The sequence below is a fragment of the Corythoichthys intestinalis genome, chromosome 10, assembly GCF_030265065.1.
Source record: "Corythoichthys intestinalis isolate RoL2023-P3 chromosome 10, ASM3026506v1, whole genome shotgun sequence".
NCBI lineage: Eukaryota > Metazoa > Chordata > Actinopteri > Syngnathiformes > Syngnathidae > Corythoichthys > Corythoichthys intestinalis.
In genome coordinates, this window is record NC_080404.1 from 36,976,958 (window position 1) to 36,989,439 (window position 12,482).

At 38.1% G+C, this 12,482-nt stretch overlaps 1 protein-coding gene across 2 annotated transcripts; it reads left to right on the forward strand.

Annotated features, from left to right (window-relative positions):
* The first annotated feature begins 861 nt into the window (after window positions 1-861).
* Window positions 862-10,733, forward strand: chst3a (carbohydrate (chondroitin 6) sulfotransferase 3a). 2 transcript variants are annotated; one of them, XM_057849001.1, is made up of 5 exons: window positions 862-1,267; window positions 4,087-4,217; window positions 7,846-7,989; window positions 9,186-9,692; window positions 9,765-10,733. In XM_057849001.1, the coding sequence occupies exons 3-5, from the start codon at window positions 7,910-7,912 to the stop codon at window positions 10,450-10,452; spliced, it is 1,275 nt and encodes a 424-aa protein (XP_057704984.1). In that variant the 5' UTR covers window positions 862-1,267; window positions 4,087-4,217; window positions 7,846-7,909; the 3' UTR covers window positions 10,453-10,733. The 2 variants fall into 2 exon arrangements, with proteins under 2 accessions (XP_057704984.1, XP_057704985.1); XM_057849002.1 differs by lacking the exon at window positions 862-1,267 and having other exon boundaries at window positions 3,999-4,217.
* Window positions 10,734-12,482: the final 1,749 nt, after the last annotated feature.

Consider the following 12,482-nt stretch of genomic DNA (forward strand, 5'->3'; position numbering starts at 1 on the left):
CCTGAGGACATGATGCAAGATGGATATTTGTAATTTGTAAAAAAACCCCACAGTTTTCAAAAGCCATAACAACTACTAAGGGAGAACCAAGGATTGAAGATGTGGACCATGAAAAGCCGATGAGTACCGCCAAAATGGTGAGTGGATTTTCAGTTTGCCCCACTAAAGACGTTGTATAACAGAGCCACCACCGGGCGTACCATATTCAATTGACAACGATATTGGTCAAGCATAGCGGTACTACGCAGCCTGATTTAGAATGATGGGAAACAAACAAACAAACAAACAAACAAAGAACTACGCTCATTTTCAACGTATTATTATAAATATTCCTGGCTCGAATATTTAGTCAAAAAGGATGCGTTGTCTACTTAAAAGCGCGTATTCACACACGCACGCACACACACACACAGGTAGGATGCCTGTGTGTACGAGCATGGGCTAAGCTACTATCCGAGCATATATATCTTGTAAGTTAATTTTATTGCTGACACTGCATTTCGTGTGTCATGTTCTGTCCCGACTCCACAAAATGGTTGATGGAAAAAAAAAAAGATCTTTAAAAAATATAGGCCTACAGTATAATTAATTTGATTCATCCGATTATGATTTAACAGAAATGCTGATGCATAGTTAAGATGATTTAAGATCATTGGGGTGAAATGAGAGACATTCATATTAAAAGAAATCTTGTTTCATATAAATGCTTGGTTAGTAAAGAATGACGTTTGTGTGATTATTTAGATTTGTGAATTACCTCATTGACAGCGATAGTCCGATCTGTTTTAACTGGGAAGGGCGAGCAGCAATCGTTTGTTGCCAGCTTCTCCGAAACAAAATAGATCTTGGTTCTTCTAATAACGGCAAAAGACGTCCAAACTCACACACAGGGATTTGAAGGTGTCACGTGACAGCCCAGCAGGGACACCCCTCGCGCGTTGTCGTGTGACGTCACTGTCGTCGCACCCGCATGGCTCATGTGGTGTTTTTCAGTGAGAGGAAAAAAAAAAGTTGAGAGGCGTTCAATGACATATTTTTGTGGAGGACGTTTTATGGTAACTATTCGGGAGTCCTTTACAATTGGATATTTTGAAATATTATTTATCCTTCTGACTGATGTTTCGGGGGTGCTGATGAGTGCATCGTGAACACAATGAGGCAGTGTGTCCTTGCCGGGGACAATGCAGCAAGATGCTGCGTGGACTATGTTTCTCCCACCAACTTGCCGCATACTCGCGACCCTGGGCGAACAGAGACCAACGTAAAGGTCGGTAGAAATGAATCATTGACTTAAGTGTAATGTGTACACCCTCAGCGTTAATTGAACAGATTGTTTGAAAACAAAAGCTGTTAAATAATGTTTATACGGCATTCATATACGTGCCGAACTATAACCATACGTTAAATAGTATTAACTGAACAAAACACGAGGATTCTATGTGACAGAGAATATGGAGAATAGCGTCCTGCCGTCGATGTTTCTTCGTCATAGTTAAACAAAAATGGTCTGAAGCCACATTTTATTATGTCATTCGGCAATAGTAACAAATGTGCATTCATTTAGGTTCACGACATGTGTGGAGATGTGTAAAATGCTTCTATTCGCCACCCTTCCCCCATATGCTTGCTATAAAATGAAATGTACAGACTCTCACCCCCCGCACACTATATGTGTATAAAAGGGTGCAACAGGGCTTGCTAAGTAATAGGCTTTTGACGATTTTTGTCTTGTATTAGATGTTTAAGAAAACATGCAGTCATGAAATGTCATCAATTTATTAAAATATGCACAAGAATCGATTGAGGTTTATATAAATTGCTGAAAACACAGACAAGGCTGAAAAAGCTTCTGCTTTTCTGCTCTTGCACCCCTCTTTAAAATAAACTGCTGTATTGTAAGCCAAAAGAACTGTTGTGTTGGATAGAACAATATGTTTATATGCTGCCGTAGCAGTTTCATGGCGCATTAAGCATTTTTAATTTGTCCGTTTTACCCTGAAGACCCCCGTTTATATATATACACCATATTGGCCCGAATATAAGACGGCCCTGATTATAAAACGCCCCCCTCTTTTTCAAGACTCGTTTGAAAAAATACTTTTTGAACACCAAATTTTTATACCATAAATAATTAAATTACAAATGATTATAACAATATATTTGAGAGAAAAAGCATGTTATTTTGCCTCATTCAAATCTTAATATCTGAACATTTAAATATGTAAACTAAAGTGCAATCACATTCGTAAATGAATGGCTTCTGGTTTTTGAAATGTCAATAAACCAATCTATTGTGATATAACAATATTGCAATAACTGCAGTAACCATCAAAGTGAAGTCTAACTGTAACTGTAGTCTTGAAACAAATCTGAATAAGGAAAAACATTGCAATAAAATAATGCAAACTGGTTAAACTTGAGAGTAGCTGAGATCTCTCATGACAGAACATCGCTTCAATGATATCTGGTGCCATCTAGCGTCGTGAATGGGGAGAGTAGCTGAGATCTGTCGTGACAGAACATCACTTCAATGATATCTGGCGCCATCTAGCGGCGTGAATGGGTATAATGTCTAGACCGCGAATATAAGATGACCCCCTCTTTTTCCAGTGTTATTTCAATGCAAAAAACACCGTCTTATATTCGGGCCAATACGGTATGTATATTTATACTGTAGTATTAATCAAAAAGGGACACTCAGAGCTGGAAACGCACAAGAAGAGTTAAATGGCACGTTTAATCTCAGATTTATTGCCAGGAACGTTAAAAAAAAAAAGCTTTTCAAAACACAACTGGTAACAGCAAACATGAGACAAAGCGTAACCTGAAAAAGGTGTCGTAGCTTCCTACTGCACGTCCAACAAACCAAAGCGCACTGCCACAGAACAAGAAACAAGAGGGGTATATAAGGAGTAGGGCTAATGATAAACAGGTGTGGACAATCAGATGATCAGGGGAGGAAAAACAAAGCTGACAAAGTTAACACATAGTAACAGGAACCCACCAAAATAAAAAGGGCAGGCAGGACCATAAATCAATGCCGCTGACGGCTGCGTGTAACATTTATTTTAGGTTTATTACACTTCTAACGTTTGGGTAAACACAAACTACTAAAGCCGAATAGAAGGACTTGGAAAGCAATAAAAAAGAGGTGTACTGCCAGCTTTCCTGTGATATCGCAATTAATGCAGTGATGATAAACTGTGACCCATATTATTATATACGTACACACACATAAAATCTGTAATTGCAGGTTTTGTGTGACGATGAAGTGACTCAAGAATATGCATTTAAATGAGCTCTCCTTTGCTTCAACGATCTTTACATTCAGGTTCTCCGGCGTCCATAGCAGACTTATTAATGTGATATTCAATATTTCTTGATAAATGAACCTTTCCCCTGTCAGGGCCTGAATCAATCAGTTCTTAATGGTCATTTGGTATTAATTAAATAAAATTGAGCAAATTGATTTGAGGGTGGGGGGTACAATGGACTTCATAGACTTGTTGCTCGACAGATTCCAAAACACACAAATTTACAGGGCGTTCATCTCTTGTATTATTTTGTTTAAATTCTGATGTGTTTTTCCTAATTTCATTAAATCCTAATCCCCACCCACAGGGGCATAGTTGGGACTTGTAGCCTTTTTTCCCTCTCTTGCACTCTTTTGTTTTCCCTTTTCTCATTTAAGTAACTGGGTCGCTGTGTCAGTTCTTCCCGACCCTGTCCTCCCCATGTATGTGTCACTTCTTTTTTATGTTTCTTGGGTGGGTTGAAGTTGACGAATGAGTTCCTTGTGTGTGCCCAAAATACGCCTGAAAAAAAGTTTATTATCTACTTCAAGAAAAGAAGCAAAAGGTCCACAATAAACCAGTTTTGGTTTGATTTTCCACTGCCAATTGACGATATACAGTAGTTGTAGTATAGTATATTGCGTAGCCCATGGTTGTTTAAAGAGACACTCCATTTGATTATTGTCTAAATACTGTACATGAAATGTTTTTTAAAGTGTTACTAAAATCTCTCTTTTTTTTTTTTAAGTTATTATTTCAAAACCTTGGATTTTCATTTTCTTCATAAATGCAGGAGCTGACTGGAGCTAACTTGCAAACTCACTGCTCTGACTAGTGGAGTGGGTGTGTCAGTAGGAGTCTATCACAGACAAGGCTAGGATGACGACTTTTGCTGGTCTACGAGCCCACGGAAATGCCTTTCAGGTAAATAGCGAATAGCAGCAGAAGGGATTCGGAGCTCCCAGGAAAATAAGCGACAACGACAGAAACTGGTCGTGTGACAAAAGAATTGTACTAAACCACAGCAAATGCTTTATTTAAAATACTGTGTGTGTGATGAATATGGAAATGAATAGAATCGTCTTTCTACGAATACTTAACTTGGTCTCACACTGAAGACATGCTGGTAACATCTTGGTTTTGGATGTCCTTATAATGTTCTGGCTGCACAAGAGGAGTGAGGTGAATTCATTTGGCCTTCTTGGGTTCCAAGGCTTGACAATAGCTCATTGTCTCACTCTGAGATTGCAGTGAAGTAAGCTGATGCATTCCTGTCCCAATTGTCATAACAACTGGCAACACGACAAGTTCTCTCTTGCATTCAGGTGTGATGAAAGTAAAATTTAACAATTTGATATAGGATATCTAGTGGAAGCTTTTCATACCCTCAAGATGAAGTCAAGCGAACTAATATACAGAGTAGGGCTGCAGCTATCGATTATTTTAGTAGTCGATTAATCGATGAACTAGTTAGTTCGAATAATTGAGTAATCGGATAAGGAACGAAAAATTAAAATACCTGAGCTTAGCCTCAATAGGTATAAAATAAATAAATAAATAAATGAATAAATAAAAGAGGATCTATGTAGAACAAAATAACAATTGCCTGACTTATATTGTAAAAGTCTGCTAGCTTAAATGCTATAAAATGCTAACTTTTGTTTTTTACAATGCTCTTAACAAATGGTTCAGACACACATTCCCACAAAAAAAAAACGGCTAAACATACCTATAAACTAATTTACGAATTGGACATTTAGGGATGTTGTTTCTAAGGGGTGTACTCACTTTTGTTGCCAGGGGTTTAGATTAAATGGCTATATTTTGAGTTGAGGGGAAAATAAATTATTATATAAGCTGCACACAGACTACTTTTCATTATGTCAAAAGTGTCATTTTGTCAGTGTTGTCTTATGAAAAGATATACTTAAATATCATCAGAAATGCGAGGGGTGTACTCACTTTTGTGATACACTGTAGGCTCACTCCAAGCATGTGGTGTGAATGCCTCTTGTAATTGCTTAATTACTATATTGTGTTGGTGATTTTGAGGATGTGCAAGGCCCTGTTAACTTATTCCCACCTAGCAGAGGGGTTGAGGACCATCCGACGCACCTGCAAAGCAAAGATGCAAAGTGCTGAGCAGTGCAAAAAGGTTTCATTAAGCTGTAACGAGCCACCAAAAGTTAGCATTAGCCTTTTAGGTTTGAATTCAAGTTATGAAATGAACTCAAGACCTTTTTGTTTTTGTTATCAAAGCTTAAAATGGGACATCAATGTACCGATTATGAACTGTTGAAGAATGTACAGATAACGTGTTATGTTACTTTGAAGGGTTGTGTCTTTTGATGAATATGGGGATCACAATGAGTAAGTTATGCCAATCAATGTTAAATAATAATAATAATTAGGGTTGTTCCGATCATGTTTTTTTGCTCCCGATCCGATCCCGATCGTTTTAGTTTGAGTATCTGCCGATCCCGATATTTCCCGATCCGATTGCTTTTTTTTTGCTCCCGATTCATTTCCAATCATTCCCGATAATTTTCCCCGATCATATACATTTTGGAAATGCATTAAGAAAAAAATGAATAAAACTCAGACGAATATATACATTCAACATACAGTACATAAGTACTGTATTTGTTTATTATGACAATAAATCCTCAAGATGGCATTTAAATTATTAACATTCTTTCTGTGAGAGGGATCCACGGATAGAAAGACTTGTGACTTTGTATATTGTGACTAAATATTGCCATCTATTGTATTTGTTGAGCTTTCAGTAAATGATACTGCAGCCATTCAACCCAAATGCATGATGGGAAGTGGAACCATGACTGTGCGTAGTGCTACCAATTGATATATCTTCTCTGCATTGGGAAATAAAATAAGGTGTTAAGACAAAGGTCAATTGCTACCTTGTTTCCCCGCATTGCTTCCCGTGATATTTCCAATCGAAGGGAGAGGGATTGTAAGGCTTTAGCCAATTAAACAAAGGCTTCAAAGGCTGCAAAAAGTCACTCTACTCATTTTGAGCTGCCTTTTTAATCTTTCTATATAGGTAAAACGGGGCCATTACAGATTGAGCGCGACAATGCGTGAGTGGGTCGTGTAGTGCATGCTTTATTGCGTTGAATATTATAACGTGATACATTTAAACAAAAAATTAATTACCGCCGTCATTGGGATAAATTTGATAACCCTAACTTAAGTCTAAACTAAAGACTAAGGATGAGTGTAACATATTATGTCTGTAACGTTAAATACAATTAGAAAACGATTTAATTAAAAAATATATATATATTAAAAAAAAGGCATGGCCAATATTTTTTTGCCGATTCCGATACTTTGACCCGATCGACATCTCTAATAATAATAATAAATAAATAATGCTAAATACATCATTATTTGGCTACAAAAGCCTTACATGTGTTTTGGTTGCCAAGAATCAAACCACTTTTCAGATGTTAGAGGAGTCACAAAACACGGCAAAAAACAGCAACAGTTGTTGTTTAAGACAGTATTAGTTGTTTCGGAGAAACCAAACGAAGATAGGCATTTCTGCTCAAGCAAAAAGTCTGATTTGCTAAATGCCCCAGCAACTCTTGAATATGTAAAAGTTCTCAATCTAAAGACATTGGTCTTTGACGCTTTGATGGCTGTGACATATGACATAAAAAAAATTGGGTGATATTTACTTAGGCAGCATACAATCGCCGACAAGGGTTTGGACATAGTCCCCTTCTTAATGATGTACTTGAATTGCGGAAATTAATTATTCTCTTGATATGTCCAGGTCGGACGCTGGGGTGTGCATGTGTGAAAGAAATCACATTCCCACATGTGACACATACACAATGGAAAAAAAAAGAGTAATTGAGCAACACAACAATGTACCAGTATAGATTAATATACTTGAGGATAGTAAAATCACACTGACTATTCATGATGGTGCCCCACTCCGGAATGAAAAACATCCCTCTTAGCATGACCCTTCCCCCACCACGTCCTTGTCCCTCATCCTTGCAGGCGGTCTTTCTCCAAGGGCACAAAAGACTCTTGGTGTAAACTGTGCAACATTCCTGAGGTTTCAAATCAGGCGGCCATGTAGAAAAAAAAATTAAATAGTTTGTTTTGCCAGTCCAAATATTGGCAGTTACCCGGTATTGGCCATGTAAACACCAATAACCCTAATCAAAAATATGATGCGAATACAAAGGTTTTGTTTATCTATCAGCCTATAACTCAGAACCTTCATTTGTAGATAAAAGTAACCATGTGTTCTGAAGGACTGACCTGAGGTTAATTTACAGGTTTTGAACCAATTGGAATTATTTTTAAAATATTAGGTCTTGTATTATCTAAGTGCTGTGATTGGCTGGTGACCATTTCACGGTGTACTCCACCTCCTACCCAAAGTCAGTTGACACAGTACTCCCTCATGACCCATCAGAATTATGCACTACAGAACATGGATGAATGGACATTACCCATACAAACGTTTATCATACCTGGCTTGTTTTTTGTTTTGTTTTTGTTTTTTGTGCAGAATGAAATTGCTGCGTCTGTGATGGCCCTCTAGAACTGGAGTTGCCACACCAGGACTTTAAAACATGAAGATCAAGTATGCCATTGTCTTCATCTTCATCATGGCCCTAGTCATTATTGAAAAGGAAAGTAACATCATATCAAGGTATGAGGGAGGCGCCGTTTGTAAAGCAGCTCCTGCTGAAAATTACGACATTTTCTCACACTTAGCGCCACACAGTGTTTAAAACGTGGTGTGAACTTTTTAGAGTCACCTTTTTTGCACATTTACAACATTATTGAGCAACTTAAATGTTCATTTTTAAATATGTTTTGTACCTGAATGTTTAAATCCAGAACTAAATATTTAATTTAAATCTTAAAATTGTATCCTAAATGCTAAATCTGGAAACGGTTGGAACTAAATATTTAGCTTAACCCTTTAATGCCTGCAATATGAAGCAATTGTCAGGGAATCACAAAATTTGAAAAATAAGGTCTTAATGAAACCTTTTTTTTCAAATTTGTAAAAAGAAAAATCAAAATGAATATGTGTAATAAGCGCTCTAATATCTATAACCCTTGCTAAATCCTGTTTATTTCTCTCATGGAACCTTCAGATGCATGTGTTGACTTGCATCCATCATTTTTCTTTTAAAATAGAAATGTCAAAATTCTGAATTAGTCTCAAAATCATGAAATTTTAGGTGTATCAAATGTGATACATTTGGCAATAAAGGGTTAAAATGTAAAGTCACATGACTGGAGACCGGAAGTAACAAAATAAAAGCTGGAACACACAAAATACTCTTTAAATAGTTTCTCCTAAATATGTATTTTACCTATCTATTGTTATTATCACAATGACTCATGTCCAAGAGCAGACTGCCACCGTTGAGTAGGTTTTATTCATTTTCAAGCAACATAAACAGACAGTCCGAGCTGCTCAACCAACTTTTATTTTGTTACTTCCGGTCTCCAGTCATGTGAATTTGCATATTAAGATAAATACTTAATTCAAAACGTTTCCTGATTTAACATTTAGGTTATAGGATATACATTTAAGATTTAAAATAATTGTTTAGTTTTGGTTTAAACAATCAGGTCCAAAACTTCTTATTTAAATATAAATAAAGTTGCTAAATAATGTTGTAAATGTGCAAAAAAAAAAGTGACTAAAAATTTCACACCATTTTAAACACTTTGTGGCGCTAAATATGAGAAAATGTTGTCGTAATTTTCAGCATGTAATGCTTTACAAACGGCGCCCCATAGGTATCAGCTATGGAATTTTGCATTCCAAGACCTTGAATGGAAAAAAACCAACGTACTATCCATCTAATCCCTTTGGTTTCTGATCAGGGTGTCTGAAAAAATGATGCTGAGACAAACGCCACAGCAGACCACACAAACTTCTCTGGATTACAGCAACACAACACAACCTAGTCAGACCATCAGTACGACACAAGGGAGTCCTTCTAATCGCACTGAGGAGCAGCACGAGAAAGAACTTCAAAATGGTCGTCGTAAGCACATTTTACTTATGGCCACCACGAGATCAGGCTCTTCATTTGTGGGACAATTCTTTAACCAGCACGGAGAGAACATGTTTTACCTCTTTGAGCCACTATGGCACGTAGAACGCATGATGATGAATAAATCTGCAGAAACGAACAACAGCAGCCTATTGCCAACAATTTATCGGGATGTACTTAAGGGCCTCTTCCTGTGTGATTTCTCCCCTTTGGAGAAGTTCATCTCTCCACCACCCCAGAACCATGTGACCTCTGAGCTTTTCCGTAGACATTCCAGTTCATCACTGTGTGAAGAGCAAGTCTGTACTCCTGTCATCAAGGACGTTTATGAGCGGTAATGTTGGTTTTGTTATTGAATAAGATTAAATGTGATCTAAAAAAAAAAAAAAATGTGTTGTCGTCATAGGTACGGTTGCAAAAATCGGCTGTGTGGTCCACTCAACTTGACGCTAGCTTCGCAGTTGTGCCTTTCCAAAAAACACCAAGCCATCAAGACTGTACGCGTACAGAAGTGGCAAACGCTGCAGCCTCTTTTGGAGGACCCTCGCCTGGACATGAAAATAATCCAGCTTGTCCGAGATCCACGTGCCATATTGGCATCACGCATATTGGCCTTCCCAAAGTACCAAACGTGGAACGACTTTGTGCACGATGGTCATCCACCCGAAAATTACAAGGAGGTACTCCAAGGAAACTGTGACAACATCAGGTGGGCCGCTGAGGTGGGCCTGAGCCAGCCTGACTGGTTGAGGAGACGCTACATGTTGGTGCGGTACGAGGACATCGCTCGATTCCCAATGCAGAAGGCCGAAGAGATGTACAGGTTTACGGGGATCCCGTTCAGCCCTCAGGTCCGTGAGTGGATATTGAGGAATACCCACACCACACAGGGCAAAGATGACCTCTTCTCCACCCAGAGAAACTCATCAGAGCAGGCAGAAAAATGGAGATATAACCTTCCTTTTACCCTTGCTCAGTTGGTGCAGCGACTTTGCGGACCCACGATGAAGCTGTTTGGATACAAGTTTGTGAACAATGCAAAGATGCTCGTCAACAAGTCCATCAGCTTATGTGAGGACAGAACATTTCAATAAATGAATCTGGAAAATATTTTACAGCAGTGGTATCTGGACGTTTCGGGCCAATTAGTGCAAGCAGAGAACAACTCACTCTCTCTAGACAAGGTCACTAGGGGAATAATCACCTGTGCTGATAGGCCCTTCTCGATAGTAGACCCCTGGGCTTACTTTAGCCCATTGGATTAGGTGGCCCTTTTCAGCTGCTTTACAGGACATTTGACATTTTCCATTCCTAAAGCTGTTTTACATAAAAGAGGTTTTATTGCAGATCAAATATGTGATTTGTGTACCTTTTTTTTCCAAGTGTAATGTGATAAGGTTTTAATACATATCCTTATAGTAAATTAAGTTTTTTCATAAATTAAAAATGTAGTTTACGCTCGCTTTGTACAACCATGAAATCATTGCAGTTTAATTTTATTTTTTGATAGAGTGTATAACAAAGTGAGTACACCCCTCACATTTCTGCAGATATTTAAGTATATCTTTTCATGGGACAACACTGACAAAATGACACTTTGACACAATGAAAAGTAGCCTGTGTGCAGCTTATATAATAGTTAATTTATTTTCCCATCAAAATAACTCAAAATATAGCCATTAATATCTAAAACCCTGGCAACAAAAGTGAGTACACCCCTATGAAAAAAACGTACATCCCTAAATGTCCAAATTGAGTACTGCTTGTCATTTTCCCTCCAAAATGTCATGTGACTCTGTGCTGTCAGCATTGCTGCAGAGATTGAAGAGGTGGGGGTCAGCCTGTTAGTGCTCAGACCATACGCCGCGCTCTGGTGTGCATGGTTGTCACCCCAGGAGGAAGCCTCTTCTGAAGACGGTACACAAGAAAGCCTGCAAACAGTTTGCTGAAGACATGTCAACAAAGCATATGGGTTACTGGAACCATGTCCTATGGTCTATTTAGACGGGTGGGCTTTCTTGTGTACCGTCTTCAGAAGAGGCTTCCTCCTGGGGTGACAGCCATGCACACCAATTTGATGTAGAGTGTGGCGTATGGTCTGAGAACTAACAGGCTGACCCCCCACCTCTTCAATCTCTGCAGCAATGCTGACAGCACTCCTGTATCGAGTCACACGACATTTTGGAGGGAAAAAGACAAGCAGTACTCAATTTGGACATTTAAGGATGTACGTAGTTTCTAAGGGGTGTACTCACTTTTGTTGCCAGGGGTTTAAATATTAATAACTATATTTTGAGTTATTTTGAGAGGAAAATAAATTTACTCTATGATATAAGCTGTACACAGACTACTTTTCATTGAGTCAAAGTGTAATTTTGTCAGTGTTGTCTCATGAAAATTGCAGAAATGCGAGAGGTGTACTCACTTTTGTGATACAATGTATATTCCGTGTTCTTCTTAAATCTTCAATTAAGATTTGAGAATACAGATGCATAATTATGTCTTCAAGCAGGGGCGTAGGTGTGGTCTTAATATTGGTAGGGATGGAACATTAATTAGACCAAATAGATTAGGTGGGGGTCAGGGCTACATTTCTCACAGGTATGAACCCAATTACCGTATTTTTTGGACTATAAGTCACAGTTTTTATCATAGTTTGGCTGGGGGTGCGACTTATATTCTGGAGTGACTTATGTGTGAAATTATTAACACATTATAACATCATTTCACATGTTATTTTAGTGTTTTGGAGTGACACTGATGGTTTGGTAAACTAGCTAGCATGTTTTTTTTATGCAATAGTTACTTGAATAACTCTTAATAGCTATGTTACATTAACATACCGGCCGCGTTCGCATTTCGTTGTTCATGCATCATGTAACATTACCATACTGTACACTTATTCAATATGTTGTTCTCAGTTTTTATTTTAAATTGCCTTTCAAGATGAAATGTCTGTTCTATGTGTTGGATTTTATCAAGTTAATTTTTCTCCCCAAATTGCGACTTATACTCCGGTGCGACTTCTATGTTTTTTTTCCCTCTTCATTGTGCATTTTTGGGCTGCTGCGACTTATACTCAGGTGCGATTTATAGTCTGAAAAATACGGTAATTGATAGGCTA